The sequence below is a fragment of the Engraulis encrasicolus genome, chromosome 23, assembly GCF_034702125.1.
Source record: "Engraulis encrasicolus isolate BLACKSEA-1 chromosome 23, IST_EnEncr_1.0, whole genome shotgun sequence".
Taxonomy (NCBI): domain Eukaryota; kingdom Metazoa; phylum Chordata; class Actinopteri; order Clupeiformes; family Engraulidae; genus Engraulis; species Engraulis encrasicolus.
Window position 1 is genome coordinate 5,885,748 of NC_085879.1, and position 18,724 is coordinate 5,904,471.

Here is an 18,724-nt window from a genome sequence, read left to right on the forward strand (position 1 = left end):
TGAGGATGCAGAAACTACATCGACTTGTGAGAGGCACTGCAGCAAAAAATAGTGTGACACAGCCCATGGCAGGGGGGTCCTTGCTGAAATCTAGGCTACAGGTAGGCCTAGGGGGGTCTTGTCCCGGTAAAGTCTGGGAACCCCTGGTCTAGACTGTGTCAAGAAGACCGAGATTAGTCTGACAGAAAAATACACTTTACAACAATGTCATTGTCACTTTCGACTACAATTCTATACACTTCGATATTGTGTGAAATGCAAATGCTCTTGGGTGTTGCAACATGAGTTGCGCAGACCACACGTTCATGAACGCACCATGATATTAGTGTATTCTCGCGAGATCTTTGCTCTTCAAGCTTCAATGTTTTTGTATGGCTGATGGTCTGCAGTTGTCAGCTAGTTAGCAGTTAGCGCGTTAGTCAAAAAGAGAAAATGGACTGAGACATGCGGAATAAAAGACAACTCAAAGGGGTAAGACTTATACATCGTAAATCTGCTTAAATCTCTATGTAAAAGTGTAACAACGTTATTAGTATGACGACTGTGTTGTAAATTTACAGTATTTCTGACTACAGTTCTAGCTGCCCTAGCTAGCTATCTTACGAAGCTTGCTAACTTCACTAGCGGCACTAGCGCTCACTGTTGGGAGCCTGTGTATTTTACTTTTGATTGACTCTCCTGTTAACCTTTGGGTTCTTATCGTTTCGCCTAATCTTGCTAATACATAATGCAATGCAATTATGCGAATATGTCGTTGCCGTATGCTTAAAGAGACGTCACCTTGACCGTAAAGATGCTACTGTGTGCGAAGGTAAGCGGATGGAGACTCCCAACTGAGATCGCTCCCGGACGTGCGGTCCCAGGTGTTTCTATCACTCCCGGACGTGCGGTCCCACCCGATTATATTTCACGTATTATCATATACTGCCACATACAAGCAATTTAGGGTTAGGTTTAGGGTTAGGTTTAGGGTTAGGTTTAGGGTTAGGGTTAGGGTTAGGTTTAGGGTTAAGGTTAGGGTTAGAAACAAAAAACTAACATCAACAAGATAACTGGCTCCGTCATATGGCGGTGGTACCGATAGTCTGGCTAGTGGGAGCGAGATGAAATGGGAGCGTCCTGAGTTGGGAGCGTCAATCTGGGAATCGTGTGCGAAAGTGACATGGGATGTTTGAACTCAAACTAATAGAGCTGTAACAGATTAGTTGCGAGAACATTGTCATTTGGGGAATATAGCTCCAACGTGTGACATTCACCAGAAACACGGTCCCCTTTTCAGCTACCGATAATAACGTGCCAATAATGGACATAACCGAGCAAATTTAGTCAACTCATTTCCTGTAGCAATTGATAGCATTGCAATTCACCAGGTTCAATTAATCAGGATCCTGTCAGTTAACGTGTACTTTCACATACACAACAACCCATATTCATACAGCATACAATGAAGACCCAAACCTATTCGATTGTCAGACGGGTCATTTGGCCACTGGCTTGTTTCTAGAGCCGCCATGACCTCAAACGGCCTCAAATGTGTATTAAAGATCAATGAGGGGGGCCTGTTGACATAGCTAACATACCCAAATGAAAGACATTAGCCTAGCTTGGCTATGGAGAAGAATTCCTCGGTTAAGGATTTGCACATGACTTTCAGGCATGACATGCACGATGCTTCAAATGTTGCCTCTCATCGTAAAGTAAGCTGACCATCACTACAAGTATATCCAGGATAGCTGGTAGTCAGTTCATTTTCTGTGTATATGTTGTCAAGGTTTGTGACAAATGCATGGAAGTTCAATGTATGGCTATTAAACGCAGCTAACTTCGTTACTGTTGTGTCCGGGTACAGCAGGTTCCAACTTTGCTTTCCAGCGCCTTGCCACAGCGAGGATGTTCCCCGGCTTAGCCCAAAGACCGTGGCAGGTCTTCTGCAGGGTTTACCTGCATCAGCGGGCCACGCTATCGCAATGGCAACCGAGAGTGGCACGCCCTTGCTATGGTAAGCATATTTTCTTGTCTGACCTTGTGCATCACTTATTGACTATGAAATGTAGCCTGTTTTGTCTGCCAATTATTCCTGATTTAGCTATTACACAAGGTTCATTCAGGGTTGTTGTGTGTCAGGTCAAGTTGAGTAATGTTGTCTTCCTTTTTCTTGGCTTAGGGTGGCAGAATGCCAGGGAGCACAATGTGTGGCTCTGCTTCCCTGACTGTCGAGCGTCCTCGTTTACCTGGGCACAGGTACAGTACTACTCCACCACAGGCAGTGGCGGTAAGGATGGTAAAGATGGGCCTCCGGCACAAACCGAGCCGCCAGTGACAGCAGAGAAGGTGCTGTCAGCAGCAAGCCAAACATTTACTGAAGGTAGTGCATCTTCCCAAAAACACTGCTATATGCATGTAACTACCACGTGTTATCATGCGATTTCATTTGTGTTTATGGCCATTTTACTTAAATTTACCTCATAACTGTATTGTTTAATTGTGTTTGGGGGCATGTGGGCAAGCGGGCAAGCAAGAGCACTGCATTTAAACGAATAATGACATGAATGAATGAATAATAATTGGTAATGATAAGAAGGACACTTGACTTGACTAGCAACATACTAAACACTGCACGCATATCTGTTTATGTTCTTTCAAGGTGCATCTACAAACGATAACCCTGGTAATTTTTTGTTTATTTACTCATTTTCTTTTCTGTTTACCCTTTTTGTCGTTTCACTGTTTGCTATCTTGAAAAGCACAATCATTAACCGAAAGCTCAATCTTTTCAGACTCAAAGCTTCAAGGACTGACCAAAGCAGAAGCCATCCAGGTGAAAGGTGAGTGATAGCAGAGCTCCTATTGTATGCTATAGATCTGTGTCCATTTTTGTTGGCATGGGTATGTGTTTTGTCCAGTGAACGAGGTTTGCAAACATGGACCTGTAGACTCTTAACACCCTGTAATGTTCCTCATGCTTGTCAGGAGTTAGGAGAATCACACTAACGAAGGCAATAGCTAAAATGTTGTGTCTCAATCCTGCTACTACTAAAAACAAATGTAAGAAGATGGGAATGCAAAGAGGGTGATCTATCAATTTTTGAGTTTTTGTTTACTGCTGAAGAGCTGTAGATTCCAAAGATCCTATGATGTCACTCCGTTAAGAAATGTTGTTGTTACTTTGAGGAAATTGATTTTTTGCTATAATTTAAAAAAGGTGATAACTACTTAGGGTTTTCAGATTTGTTCAAATACAGTGTTCCATTGTTATAGTAAGACTGGGACAGTTTTACTGGGCCGACTGTTGTGTGATGTGTCTGCGATGTTCCCCCAGTGCGAGCCGTCCTGAAGAAGAGGGAGTATGGCACTAAGTACACCCAGAACAACTTCATCACCGCTGTCAGAGCCATGAACGAGTTCTGTCTGAAACCCAGGTAAATAATCCTCCTGTCACACTGGAAACAGCCATTCATGCCCTTGTTTGGTGCTACAAATGTGTACTAATGTAATGTAGGTACATTGCAGTTTAAGTAAGTTATATGTTAAGTAGCATACAGTAACTCTGTAAGGCTTTCACTGCGTCCATCATTCTCAGAAACTTATTCTATGAAGTTTTCATGGGTATCGTACTTACAACTTAGATGGACTCTTTGTTGGCAGAATGAAAATTAGAGGTGTTCATTAATGTTCATTAGAGGTGTTCATTCTTTTGGCAAAACTGCATGTTGTGACGTAACGGTCTCAGCAACACACAAGAGGTGCATTTGGTTACTGTGGTAGAGGACCTCTGTAGGCTGTGTGCCAGGCTCAGTGTGTTTGTGATTGTTTCACTTGTGTGTGAACCCACGCCGTGACCTTTTGTGCTTCTCCAGTGACCTGGAACAGCTACGGAAGATCCGGCGCCGGAGTCCCCACGACGACACGGAGGCCTTCACCGTTTTCCTGCGCTCCGATGTGGAGGCCAAGTATGTGCTGCTCTCTCACACTTTTGGTTGCCAGTGCAACCATTTCAATGCTTACTAAGAGAATCAAAGTTAATAACCCTTCAGATTGCTGGTGTTTTTTTTAAGTTTTTCTGCATATCACACCAATCACCAGTCACCGCTAGTTTTCTGTAGTTCTTTACGTCTGCTTTAGAAACTCCTGTCATCCCAACTTCAATATGTATCAGCTGAAATGTTACCTACTGAGAGGTTGACACCAGCTGACTTGTTTTTGTGTCTGCCATTAGAGCCCTGGATGTGTGGGGCAGCCCTGAAGCTCTTGCCCGAGAGAGGAATCTCCGCAAGGAAGTGGAAAGGGAGTACCAAGAAAGTATGTTCCTGAATTCCCTTCTCTTTTTTTCACCATCACCCTAGTTCAACAGGTTTCATGTTGAAATGAGCACTGACTCGTATGTCCATTCATTCCAGTGTGTTGCCACCTCATCCCTTGAACTGTTATTCCTCTGTTATTCTTATGTTTGTGGCATTCACGCTCAAAAGTAACATTATTCAGATGAAGCAAAGAATTAATTTGTCATGACTGGCCTTTGTTGTTTCTTGGTTTATTTATTATTTTCCCATTTTGCTTTCTCCAGATATCTTCAGGAATCAGCAACTATTAAAAGAATATAAGGATTTCTGGGGCAACACTAAGGTAAGTCCATAAGAAGAGAATGTCTCTTTTTTTTAAGATGATGCCTACATACAGTGTCATTGCTTTGTCCACAGGGATGCACTATATCACTCGATATCGAATGCACTGATACCTAATGAAAATGTACTATGGTTATTCAAATTCTACTTGAATTGCTCATACTGAAGTTGAACACAGTCCACACAACATGGTTACTCCCGAGTAACCGCTGCATAAAGTCATTGTGTAAGGTATGTCATGGTTGTTGGGTGTTACCTCAGCATCATTATACAGTACTTTAATGAGACTGTAGTCACTCCCATGAACTCTGTCATGACGGGTGTGGTTGACAAAAAGCGACTGTACAACATTACAGTTTGGATGTTGCAATAATCTCCCAGTGCTGACGTTTTGGTCAATGGCATCGATTTAATGGGTTCCTGTAACACCCTACTGCTATATAAAACATGACAGAAGCCATATTTCATCACGGAACTGGCTTATTTAGAAAAGACTTATGTTTTGTGTGGGGTTATTTTTGGACAGAATTGGACATGCTCATAGACAACCATTCTCTAGCCAAATCTGAAGTAGCCAAATAACAGACAGCAGCAAAAAATCTGTGTGGACCACTGTATTGTATGGCAGACAACTCAGGAAATGGGTCTAGATGTGCTAAATAGTGGACATATGTCCTTGAAATATCCCTCCTCATATGTTGATTCTGAGTGTGTTAAGGAATAATCACAGTCCTTAAACCTACAGTATATTGATATGTTGTAGTCGATTTCAGGCTGCTTTGTGTTTTTTTTTCTCCCTAGCCTCGATCAGGCAAGGGGAAGGCGTTTCTACAAGGACCAGGAAAGGTGGTGATGGTGGCCATTTGCATGTAAGTCACGCATGTGGCAAGCATTTTGTTTTTGCCATGTGGTATCGCCTAAACACAATCTGGATTAAGAAACCCATGTGTTTGACTGCATTGCACTTTGCGGTGGTTGCCTCACCAGAGGCTCCTCTGATGGAATGTTGATCTCTGGGGGACTGTTTAGCCCCAAGTATCACTTGATGTATAAACAATAGCACATTCGATGCTGGCCATTTCTCCCATATATTAGTTAGCCAAGCTGGGCTTAAGTTTAGTTTGGGCTATCATGCTTTTCTAAAGTGAACTAATCATACCTCACAGCTTAAGGTCAGGGCATTCTGGCGGCAACTCGAGTGATGAGTGGTTTACAATGGCACAGGCATTGTGTACATTCTGTGCTGCGTGTACTGTAAGTGTGTGTGTGTGTGTGTGTGTGTGTGTGTGTGTGTGTGTGTGTGTTCCATTGTGAACTCAGCCTGTCACTGGGTGGTTGGTGGTAATGCTGGCACGGGACGGTTTGGCTGTGGGGGCCCAAACGAGGAGCAGCTATTGGATTATCAGTGATTGAGTTTAGTAGGCATGTGTGCGGTCACATGAGGGACAGGCTGTCCCTCCCTACACATCACATTCGTTCACACTCTCCTTCCTAATGGACCACAGGAAGCCCCCAGCATCAAGAGACGAGCCAGCCCAGTATGGGGCAGATAAGGCTACGTCCACACAGCAACAGATTCCACTAATCCGATAAGTTTTTGCATTACATTAAATTACACTTAGCTGGCGCTTTTATTCAAAGAGACTTAGTTATTTTTCAGGGCATAGGTTACAGTCCCTGGAGCAATGTGGCGTTACTGTAACCAATACTCTGGAAAATGGATAAGAGTCAGCTAAGTGTAATGTGATGTAAAGAGTAGTATATATTAAGGCGTGTTGCCTTCATCATGATGGGACAGTGAAGAGAAACCGCAAAGTATTGGGAGAGAGACTTGGGCAAGGGTTGGAAAATGACACAATGTTGTCTGGCTGTATTTGCTCAGGTGTATTAGCACTGCGCCACAGCAACCCCAGAGAGCCTTTATTAGTCCCAGAGGTTAATTAAGGAACCAGGGGGAAATTACGGAGCCAGGAGGAAATGAAGGCTGTGCTGCATCTTCACTGCACTGCCTCCATACAGCTCTTTGAAATTGCTCCTTCAGTCAATGTCAAAGGCCTGAATCAAGATGGGGGAGATGTCTGAAAGGTTAGGCGTATAATGAGGGTGCTTTGAAATCTGTCCTTTACAGCAAATTGAAGGGAATTAAATTCCAACCTTTCAGAGGAAATGAAAGAGAAAATGGAGGTGGACGTTGGATGTGCATATTGCTACCTAGCAGTGCTGTGGCAAGCAACAGTTAGTCTTAGTTGTCCAATTAATTGGTGACAACTGTAGTATTACCCGTATGCACCATGTTGTGTGTGAACAGTTGACCTCTACCAGGAAGCTACCACTGATGGCATGTAAATGCATTCATGGCAGCCACGATAAAGACATGAACATCTGAGACGGTGCTTTGCATAACTTATCTTCTCAACCCGCTGACTTTTTGGAGCTACAATGGCACCATGATTCAATTAAATACTGGGTCAAAAGTGGGCAACTGTATGTACTTACACTGTATTAGGCGTAGTGTACGTTATGTGTACACCTTTTAGAACATATTGCATTCTGGCACATGACCAATAGATACAAAAAGAAAAAGAAAATCTGTAAAAGAAAATGTTTACTTTGAGAATTCATCGTCTTGTCTGGTTTGAACCTTTGTAGCTATTGTAGCTCTGTTATAAAAGGAGAGTTTATTACTGGTTCTACTTTGCGTTTAGTCATTATTTAATCAGGATCACAGCAAGCGCTACAGCTGTTTCAGTGCTGCTTTATTTGGACACTCATCACCGCCCCAGAAGTGGCTGTGACAAGAGTTCAGCCAGGGACGGATCCTGTCAGAATGTATACTTTACAGAGGTGCCACTGCCAGCACATCCGCCCCCCTCTCCCCTCCCTCCCCATCCACCCACAGCTGATAATAGCCTGCTGTCACAGCCACTGTTGGGGTTGGGGGGCCTACTACTTTCCTCTGTGGCCTCGAATATCCTGATTATCTGCTAGAACCATCTGTTTGTGTTCCGCTAGAGAATAGAGACCGGGGGCTGTGTTGGGTCATTACATAATTTTTGTTTTTCATTCTTTTATGTTGTGTCGGTTGATGGAAGTTAACTGCCTCACATGGAGCATGCACATCTGCAATTGTAGTGTACTGTCTTTGGTGTGTGTGTGTCTTTGCAATCGTATTGTGCCTCCGTGCAGTTACTAACCAAAAGATTAGGGAGTTTGTGAGCCCCACCTTAACACGCCTGGATTTCACAGTCTGACGTGTATGAGGTTTAATGATCTGTAACTAGTGTCTAACTAGTACTAACAAGTAATATTATGTACACTGATCATACACAACACTAAGCCTTTGGTACAGCACATGTAATGTTGCATATACGTACACTATATTACCAAAAGTATTGGCTAACCTGCCTTGACTCACGCATGAACTAAGTGGCATCCCATTCCTAACCCATAGGGTTCAATATGATGTCGGTTCACCTTGAGCAGATATTACAGCCTCAACTCTTCTTGGAAGGCTGTCCACAAGATAGAGGAATGTCTTTATATGTTGAATATACATGTAGCTACATACTTTCGTGCTCTGTACCTCACGAATGTACCAGGCACAGTAAAATAAAGTGTAACCCCTCTTTTTATTATGAAAGTGTAATCATAATTGGGCTAGTTGTGGCTGTTGTGGGGCATTCTATTGACTCTTATCTCTTTCCCTTCATTTCAGAAATGGGCTAAACTTTTTCTTCAAGCTTCTGGCTTGGGTGTACACTGGATCTGCCAGTATGTTCTCTGAAGCTATTCACTCATTGGCTGACACGGCAAACCAGGTCAGTTTGGGCCCGCCCACACACACGGAATGTTGTCTATTGAATACAATGAAAGGATGCTGTCAATCATAACCTCGTCAGTCATCACTGTGTGTTTTCTCTCCATTTTTCATTTATTTTTCTTTTCTTCTCTTTTCCCCGTCTTCTTTCCTGAAACAGGCTCTGTTGGCTATTGGCATTAGTCAGTCTGTGAGGAATCCAGATGCTGTACACCCGTAAGAGCTATGAGCTCTCTCTCTCTTTCTCTCACACACTCACACTCACACTCACTCTCACACACACACACACACACACACACACACACACACACACACACACACACACACACACACACACACACACACACACACACACACACACACACACACACACACACACTCCTATCTACAGTATGTGCTTTCATATAACCTCCTATTAGGTGTGTTGTGGTGGGTTTGGAGGGTTTTGGCTTGGCTCAGAAGAGCCACTTGTGAATTAACATCTAGTCTAGGCTAGACATGGATGTATTCTTATAGAATAGATGAAGCTGTGATGCAACCAGTTTAGTGTAAAGTCTTTAAGGCATAGTTTGTTTCATTTAGCATGAGATTCCATTGCGTGACAAGACACACAGAGACTTCATGTTGTCTTTTGCTTGTTAGATTGCTTTAGTTTTAGTATCAAAGATTTATTTTGAAATCTTAGTTGCTAATTTAGTTTTTTCCTCACGTCCTTTCTCTCTTCTATTCCCCATCCTTTTCGCACACACGTGCACACACGCGTGCACACACACACACACACACGCACACACACACACACACACACACACACACACACACACACACACACACACACACACACACACACACACACACACACACACACACACACACACACACACACACACACACACACACACACACACGCTGTACAGGTATGGCTTCTCCAACATGCGCTACATCGCCTCCCTGATCAGTGGAGTGGGCATCTTCATGATGGGTGCTGGCCTCTCCTGGTACCACGGCATCATGGGCCTGCTGCACCCACAGCCAATCGAATCCCTCCTTTGGGTAAGACCAGATGTATTTTTGTTTTTGTTCCCCTCTTTTTTAAAAATTGATGCTGAGCAGTTGGGGCTTTTAAGTCTTCATGAAGGAACTTGTCTGTGATTGGTTAAGGGTTTGGGGAATGTAACGAGCGTCATTTACCTTTGGTTTGTTATTACATCCAACATTTGGCTGCATTGCCCTAAGCCAGACCCTTCAAGCCCCTTGTGCTCTACTGACATCTTGTGGTGGTGATGCCTCTCACGGTGAACTAGGCGTTGGACGGATACCTACCTTCAACCACCCTACAAAAAAAGAACTGTATCCACCATATGCCACACTCGGTCTCTGCCAGGGCCGCCCCAGCCAGCCACCCTGCTGGAGGTTAAGAGCACAAGTGTGTTGCTGCCAAATGTGCGCTGTTCGTTTTCAATAATGGCTTGCTCTCTGCCCCCCAGGCGTACTGTATTTTGGCAGGATCCCTCGTTTCTGAAGGAGGTAGGTTGGCTGTGTGTTTGTTTCGTTGTCATGTTTGATCCGGTTGCATTTTCTTCATATTTATTGAATCCATTTGTGTCTTTTCACAAAGCTTTTATTATCTCGCCCATTCTATACAATAGCACAGCAGCGTAAATTGAATGTTAATTTCCCGCTCTCTCTCTCTCTCTCTCTCTCTCTCTCTCTCTCTCTCTCTCTCTCTCTCTCTCTCTCTCTCTCTCTCTCTCTCTCTCTCTCTCTCTCTCTCTCTCTCTCTCTCTCCCCCTCTGTCTGTCCTCAGCGACGCTCCTGGTCGCCATCAACGAGATCAAAAGGAGTGCGCACCAGCAGGGTATCTCCTTCTACGAGTACGGTAGGTGCCGTGTCTTGTCAGCAGTGCGGTGCGGCACGGAGGCCTGAGTCTCGCTACGCTCGTCGCCGTGGGCGTCGGGCGGAATGAGCGATCTGTCAGCTCCTTTGATCCAATTTGTCCCGACGAGCGAGCTGTGGGTTTGACGCTGCACAGGGAGAGGGAGGGAAAAGGCAACTGTCTACTCTGCACAGGGCTTGAAGGGTAGATGTGTGGTTTCTTAGAAGGGACAGAAAGGAAGTGTGTGTATGATGCTCTCTGTTTGTGTGTGCGCGCATGTGTCTGTGTTGGGCGTATGGCCAAGTCTGAAATTAGCTTCTTTCAGGACTGTGTACACTAGTACACCAGCCAGTATTCAATGCCCTAGCACCAATGAGAGTGTAGCCATGTATATTGCACTATTTATACAGTAATGTACTGTATACAGGGATGTTTGAATGCAGCCTATTTGGTATTTTTGTGCTAATAACTAATGTGTACATACAGTTGTGCTCATATGTTTACATACCCCAGCAGAATAAACGCTTTCTTCGCGATTTCTCACAAAATATGAAGGATTACACAAAACCTTTTTTTTCCACTCATTGCTAGTGACTAGCTTAAGATATTTATTAGCAATATTCTGTGTTTACTCTTTCAAAAGCATGATCACAACCCAAACTACCCAAATGACCCTGTTCAAAAGTTTACATACCCTAGTTTCTGATGCTGAATATGGCCCTGTTTAACATCAGGGACCGCTCTAAATTGTTTGTGGTAGTTGTGGATAAGGCTCTTAATGTTCTCAGATGACAGAACAGCACATTCTTCCTGGCAGAATGGTTGTTTCCTATAATATTTTTGGGTGTCTTGCTGGAACCTCACATTTGAGGTTTCCCCTGAATGGCTCAATGATGTTGAGATCAGGAGAGTGAGACGGTCGCTCAAAAACTTCATTTTATTCTTTCTGAAGCTAGTGACGGGTTGATTTGGCTTTCTGTGTTGAAATATTGTCATGTTGGCATGTCCAAACAATGGACCATGTGCAGTTTCAAGGCTGATGTGTGTCAAGTTTCCTCCAGTATTTTTCACAGGGCAATGTATTCATCATTCTGCGAGTATGGATCAAAAGTATAATGCATTTGTAACTCAAATGTCCCCATGAAATCAGTGGTCCATGACCATGTTTCACAGAAGGGTATGGTGTAACTTTCATCATAGGCTCCATTGGCTGTTCTCCAAATGGTACTGTTAATAGTGGCCTAAAAAAGTTCCATATTGATCTCATTTTTCCAAATGACTTTGTCACAGGCATTTTGATGCTTCTCACTGTGCTATTTGGTGTATCATATGCAAAATAACATGTTTGCATTTTTGTGGTAATGGCTTTCTCCTGGCAACCCCCAACAGCCCATCTTTCCTCAAGTGCCAACATTTTTTCATGTTGTCCTATATTTCACCTGAAGTTATTTTTTGGTTGTCCTATGCCTCCTGAACAATTTCCCTTGCAATGATCATTTGATTGGCTTGATTCCAACCAAACTCCTCATATTGCATTTCTGAATTGAAATTCCAACGGTGCCAACATGACAATATTTCGACACAGAAAGCCAAATCAACCCGTCATTAGCTTCAGAAAGAATAAAATGAAGGTTTTTGAGCGACCATCTCACTCTCCTGATCTCAACATCATTGAGCCACTCAGGGGAAACCTCAAATGTGAGGTTCCAGCAAGACACCCAAAGATATTATAGGAAACAACCATTCTGCCAGGAAGAATGTGCTGTTTTGTCATCCGAGAACATTAAGAGCCTTATCCACAACTACCACAAACAATTTAGAGCGGTCCCTGATGTTAAACAGGGCCATATTCAGCATCAGAAACTATGGTATGTAAACTTTTGAACAGGGTCATTTGGGTAGTTTGGGTTGTGATCATGCTTTTGAATATTGCTAATAAATATCTTAAGCTAGTCACTAGCAATGAGTGAAAAAAAAGGTTTTGTGTAATCCTTCATATTTTGTGAGAAATCGCGAAGAAAGCGTTTATTCTGCTGGGGTATGTAAACATATGAGCACAACTGTACGTCAGGCAAAATCAGTAGAGCTGTGTGTGTGTGTGTGTGTGTGTGTGTGTGTGTGTGTGTGTGTGTGTGTGTGTGTGTGTGTGTGTGTGTGTGTGTGTGTGTGTGTGTGTGTGTGTGTGTGTGTGTGTGTGTGTGTGTGTGTGTGTGTGTGTGTGTGTACTTATATGTATACACACATGAGTTTGTCTACAGAAACCCATCTCTGCAACTATGATTTAAAAAAGCTCCCTGTTGGTAGAAGATATGAATTGTTTTCTCCTCAGTATAAACTCTATGTTTGGTACAGGACTCGATGCTCATGTGCTGTGTGGAAAGTGATGTGTTCATTTCCTGTTTGTGTTTTTTTTGTGCTATTTCTTCCCTCCCCAGTGATGCAGAGTCGTGACCCCAGCACCAATGTGGTATTACTGGAGGATGCTGCTGCAGTACTTGGGGTGATCATGGCTGCTGGGTGCATGGGCCTGACCTCCCTGACAGGTAGAGCAACAACATGCGTTTCTCAATAGAACAAATAGTTCTCTGATTTCTTCTTATATAAGCTCTCAAAGATTATTTTGTCATGGATGTGTATATTTTCGCATTGGCCTTGCTGTTTTAATGTTTTTAATTCCAAATTAATAATTCAGAATTGCATAGTTCAGTCGAGTTTACATTGCATTTTCATTTCATTCTCAATTGTGAAGTGGTGTTGTGCTTGGTGTTTTCAAAGTGGAATGAAGATTCAATCTGAATTAAATTGAGTTCATTCTGATTTAAATGATCATTGAAACGAGGCCATTGTCTCTGCTTAAACGATGGATTTCATCTCTGTCTCAGCATAATTTATTTTACTTGTATGAACTTTAATATTTTTTACCAGCAGAGGGTAGCATTGCTTATCTTTTGTATGTGACCTGTTTCAAGTCACAATTCAACCAATAAAATTGCACACTGGAGTGAAGCTATTTATATACCCATGTTTCTATTTTTGCGTGCAATTACATAAACTTCATGGAATTCTAAAATAACCTACATGACCATGTAAATATAATGAGCTTATTTCCATAATTTTGCTCATTGAAAAACTCAAGGATGAACTCACACAATCTTTCACTTGTACAGTACTGATCTACACCTATCTGTCTCACTTTATCCATACCAGATGGCATGGTCGATGTGCATAGTGTCAGTGCCCCCTAAGTAAGTCTCCCTTCCTATGTGCTTGTGTCTCAGGTAGTCCGTACTATGACAGCATCGGCTCCCTGGGCGTGGGGACCCTGCTGGGCGCCGTGTCTGCCTTCCTCATCTACACCAACACGGAGGCCCTGCTGGGACGCTCCATCCAGGCTGAGCATGTGCAGAAGCTCACCGAGTTCCTAGAGAACGACCCTGCTGTCAGGTCAGCAACACGCATGCTCTGGAGGTTTTATAGTCAAGATGCTGGAGTGGAGAGTTGCACATGATCATCATTTTGTCTTTCAGTTTTTAGTGGTAGCGAAGTATTCAAATTGTGTATAGAATATAGGTTGTGAGCAATACAGTTTTGATCTTCTTGTCGTAATGTTAAGGTTAAAACTGTCCAATTTCATGAAAGCTATACTAGCTGAGAAATGTATCATGGCACCAAAACTTCCTTCGTCTAGAAAAATGGTGTCCTATATCTAGTCAGGGTGATGGTATTTATGCTGATGTTGATGCAAGCATTTTCCTCCCCAACTTCCAAAGCTAGTATCCTAACAACTGCTCCTCCCTGACCGAAATGTTGAGTTGTGCTCTTGTCCTAATGTTGAGTGGCTGTGCTGTGTGCAGGGCCATCCATGATGTGAAGGCCACAGACTTGGGCCTCAGCAAAGTGCGCTTCAAGGCGGAGGTGGACTTCGATGGCAGAGTGGTGACCCGCTCATACCTGGAGAAGCAGGACATCGAACAGATATTGAATGTAAGGACAACAATTACTTAGCAGTTACTGACCACGTTTTGTCATGTACTGATAACAATGTGAAGGATTGCATTGGTCTGTCAAATGCAGAAATTTTAAACGCCGTGTACACACTGACATCGAACTGAAACTGAAGTTAAGTTTTTTAACGTGTTTGATGAAGATTCTTATTTGAGACATGTCCCATTTCCCTGTGGTGTCTGTGTAGAGCTTGTGTCTTCTCTGCTCTGTTTTTGTTGAAACCTTCATGATTTGGAAGACGCTACTGGAGTTCATGAGGTTTTAAGAGATGTAGCATTTTTGTCCGTTCAATAACTGCATCATACATCAGCTGTCAGCTTCTCAGATACAGATAGTCGTGGTTTTATAGATTAGTAGTGTGCTGTTATCAGAAAGAAAGGTGATTTTGTGTGTGTGTCCGCTTGTGCAGGACATTCAGCAGGTGAAGACGCCAGAGGAGCTGGAGAGCTTCATGCTGAAGCACGGAGAGAACATTATCGATACTCTCGGAGCTGAAGTGGACCGCCTAGAGAAGGAGCTCAAGGTACACACACACACACACACCACAAGCTCTAACTTGCACACTCCTGTGAACTCACTCTCCCACATTTTTGTTCTGCTCATTTTTTTAATAGGTCATTTACACTCTCCTTTTTGCCTCTTTATCTCACTCACTGCCTTCTCTATCGGCTCATCGTCTGTATCATTCTCTCCCTCTCTTGCTTCTCTCTCATATAGTCACTCACTCACATACTTGCTCATGCACAAGGAGCCACACACAGGCAGCAAAATACAGTATATATAGGAACTATATCTACTAGATGTTCCAGCAATTTTGAGTTGGACATTTAGCAGAGGCACCTACTTTGCTACGTGATACGAGGAATAAGAGGAGAGGAAATGGTCCACGGTCTCCCTTTTCAACCTAAACTGCCTGATGAAAGGCTGTTCTTTAGTTTTTTTGGCGAGTGCCACCAGCATAGCAAGCTTGAGGATGTACAGTGCCTGGCGTGTAACCATTTAAATGTAATGAGACACAGATTCCTATTTTAAGTAGCTTAGTCTGATTATGTTACTTATGTACTTTTGAAAGGTTTCTTTTATCTTGGACGCCATGGTGGCATTTCTAAATGATGTGTGCCAGATTTGGCTGTCGACAAAGTCAAGACCTTCTTCTGGCAAGCCAAGCTTGTGCGATTTCTTGAATGTTTTTGGATTTAATGCAATGCACTGTACAATACCAATTTTATAGCACTGCTATTTTATTTAATTTTCCCCCCCAGATGTAGCCATGTCAATTCTTAAGCCAGGCTCATACTACATGACCCATGATTTTGTGTCCGATAAGGAGAATCACAACTGCCAATCTTATCCCTGATCGTAACAACCTTAGACAATTTTCAAGTCTCAAATATCAAACAGGGTTTGATTTCTACGATTTGCGATAGGTGACTCTTTGAGCTGCCAAAATTCTATCTTAGAGTGTCGCACCCGACGAGGAAATCGTTTGTGATGGTCCTGGGGGGTAACGTTCCACCAATTGCCGTAAGGGGGGTTTTCAGCCGAGAATCAGGCCGATAGTCGTGTAGTTTTAGCCTGGCTTTAGTTAACTGAATATAATGTATGTAAATGAATTGGTGTGTGTAGCCTATAGCTGGGCTATGCACTCCAACTCTGCCCTCGCCCGCTCTAGATCAGTGTCATGGGGCAGGTTATACATGGGGAGCCTCATGTGTCATCACGTTCATCAGCTGACATTTCTGGGAATGAGAGAGGAGTGATACTGTAGCCAATGAGCTCACGGTGTTCCTCTTAAATCACACTTGCCCTCCCGTCCCTCCTCTCTTATCCCTTCTACCTCCTTGTTCCCCTCACAGCAACGGAACCCAGAGGTGCGGCACGTGGACCTGGAGATCTTATAACACTCGCTGTTGGCAGACTGGGAACGCCATGTTAGTCAGAAGGAGAAGGACGAGAGACGGACGGACGGACAGAGACAGACAGAGAGAGAGGAGACGTCAGTTGAAGGAATTTGTAAGGGAGGAGGACTCTTCCAGTTACACTCATGACCCATAACTCTCCCCCCACACCACCGCCACCACCGCCAGCCACCTCATCTGATGAAGTCTTACTGTGCTGTGTCATTCAACATTCAACACATATTCCCTACGTTCTAGTGACAAGGAAAAGGTTTCTTTTTTATTTTAATTTAACTTAATTTAATTTCTCATAGTTGAGGTTAAGCAGGGGTCGCCACAGAAATCAGCCTGTATGTGTGTGCGCGCGTGCGTATAGTCAGACCACCGTGTGCGTGTGTGCGCGCGCCTGTGTGCGTGCGTGTATGTGTGAGTGAAGGAAAGAGAGTGTGAGTGTGAGAGTGAGAGAGTATGTGTGGCTGTGTGCAAGGCTCTAAACCCCTCTATGTGTTTTCTACATTGCTGTATGTGCCAGCCGTGGACGTGATGGTGTACGTGAATGCGCACGTGTTCAGATTTGGGCTGCTGGTTTGGGGGGATTCATGGAAAGTCAGTCAGTGCGGTCCACGCTGGAATCATGTCCTCGGACCATTTCAGACTCCCTGTAAAGCACTTGAATCAGACATGACTACAGTAGCACTGCTCTGCAGTGGACAGTCACTCACGTCAATCACCATGATACTTTTTTATTACAGTTTACGAATGTAGTGTTTTCTGTTTTTCTTTTTTTTGCACTTATCAGCACTAGTCATTAGATATTCAAAACAGAACTTGGGGAATATCATTGCTCTCTAAAAAAAACGTAATGGAATATTATGTAGGAATGAATAAACTTCATCCCAGATGTTAAGTGGGTAGGAATGAATAAACTTCTCCCCAGATTATAAATGGGTCTTCGGCCTTCCAAGATTTTCGTCCAGAAAGATTGGGAATAACTAGTAATCACCAGTGATTACAGTTTGTAGTAATATTACCCACACAAAAGTAATATTAATCATCTCCCATAAATTAGATACATTTTTCTAAATGTATGTTTTTGTTTCAGTGTTTGTATTCATTGGAAGAGAAAAGTTGCACTGGAGTTTTTCTTTTCTCTCCAGGACACTGCTGCCATGGAGTAAGTCAAGAATTTGATTTTGGTGTTTACTGCGTCGATCACATGGCAAAGATGTACCAATCCAAAGATTGCAACGTGAACTTTAAGTTCAATATAGGTGATGACCTAATATTGGTGTAACATACGTATGATATAATGATTTATACATTTAGCTCTATAATTGTAGGTTAGATATTAAAAAATGTAATTCACTAGACTGCTGAAACGTCATCGTGGATGGAGAGCATGACTGGCGCGATTAGGCCTCACATTAATGAATCCTATTACACTGTCCATTTCACAAGTCCCATTCTCATCATAATTTCTTGTTAAACCACCTTTTATGTGGAAGCCTCGTGTCCTTGCAGCACGGTACTAAGCACAAGCTGATCGGGAACAGTAGAAAGCGGCACTTAGAGCCAGCTTAAAATCCGAGGCAAGTGCATGGATCATTTTGGTGTCACTTGACATACCATACCGTAAGCAGCATTTTTAAAGCGAATCCAAGGTCTAATTTACAAATGCATCCATGCAGCATGTTTCTTTTTTTTTAAAGCTGACTCTTGACTTATCATTTTACAGTCCAGTGATGTCACAGTGCAGATTTTATTTTTTTCAGCCTCTGTATTTGTGTTTAGTGGTGGGCTCCTCGTCATGCAGTAAAGCATGCTGAAGCTTCTGATTGCTGTGCAGGTTTACTGCTGTTTTGAACGTTCAGTCTCCTCTGTCCCCTAAAGGAGTGTTCCTCTCTGGCGCTTGTACATTTCGGCTGGGTGCATGAGCGTAAAGGGTGCTGCAGTCTTACTATCATAGTGTTGAGTTTGCAGGCCCCAGCACTGACACACAAGCAAATCTTTGGACAGAATACAATGTGTGTTCCTTACCATGACCGTGTACACCCTTACTGCATCCTGTATATTGATCATTATATGGTCTGTGAATTATAACTAGACATGCTTGGTCAACCCATAATAGACTACTACTCTAACCGTGCAAGACAACAAAGATACTCCATTACAGTTCCACATCCATTCAGACTTTGTATGTAAAACCCCAACCCCCTCAAACTACTTCATAAGACCCCTAGTAGCTCTTCAATGAGGTGGAAATCAAACCATGATTGCAAGCAGATTCAGGCCCTGGGTGTGTGAGTGAACATCCTGATTTGAAGGATGTTGGAGACCCTTCCTGCCTTAGTGGTGGGGCTGACATTGTTTTTGTGTAAGGAGGACAGAAACTAAAGTGCATATATTTTTAAAGATGTTTATCAGCATTGTTAAATATGTCTTTTGGTTTGATCAGTGAAGCTGTTGCAGAAGGTGATTGAATAAATTACAATTAATTTATTAATCTGCA

At 43.1% G+C, this 18,724-nt stretch overlaps 1 protein-coding gene across 3 annotated transcripts; it reads left to right on the forward strand.

Annotated features, from left to right (window-relative positions):
* The first annotated feature begins 362 nt into the window (after positions 1 to 362).
* On the forward strand, positions 363 to 18,724 carry slc30a9 (solute carrier family 30 member 9). 3 transcript variants are annotated; one of them, XM_063190447.1, is made up of 20 exons: positions 363 to 471; positions 1,850 to 1,999; positions 2,165 to 2,365; positions 2,645 to 2,668; positions 2,778 to 2,825; positions 3,320 to 3,419; positions 3,858 to 3,950; positions 4,217 to 4,299; positions 4,565 to 4,623; positions 5,424 to 5,491; positions 8,338 to 8,440; positions 8,600 to 8,655; positions 9,354 to 9,489; positions 9,924 to 9,963; positions 10,244 to 10,315; positions 12,748 to 12,855; positions 13,591 to 13,756; positions 14,167 to 14,296; positions 14,727 to 14,840; positions 16,174 to 18,724. In XM_063190447.1, the coding sequence occupies exons 2-20, from the start codon at positions 1,891 to 1,893 to the stop codon at positions 16,216 to 16,218; spliced, it is 1,755 nt and encodes a 584-aa protein (XP_063046517.1). In that variant the 5' UTR covers positions 363 to 471; positions 1,850 to 1,890; the 3' UTR covers positions 16,219 to 18,724. The 3 variants fall into 3 exon arrangements, with proteins under 3 accessions (XP_063046517.1, XP_063046518.1, XP_063046520.1); XM_063190448.1 differs by having other exon boundaries at positions 1,853 to 1,999; XM_063190450.1 differs by lacking the exon at positions 2,645 to 2,668.

What these genes read in the sequence shown, in the direction of transcription:
- slc30a9 (XM_063190447.1), top strand. Translation starts at nt 1,891, where the DNA reads ATGTTCCCCGGCTTAGCCCAAAGACCGTGGCAGGTCTTCTGCAGGGTT. An exon ending in TGGCTGACACGGCAAACCAG is followed by an intron (nt 8,441 to 8,599) that starts GTCAGTTTGGGC and finishes TTCCTGAAACAG; the next exon opens with GCTCTGTTGGCTATTGGCAT. An exon ending in GAGAACGACCCTGCTGTCAG is followed by an intron (nt 13,757 to 14,166) that starts GTCAGCAACACG and finishes TGCTGTGTGCAG; the next exon opens with GGCCATCCATGATGTGAAGG.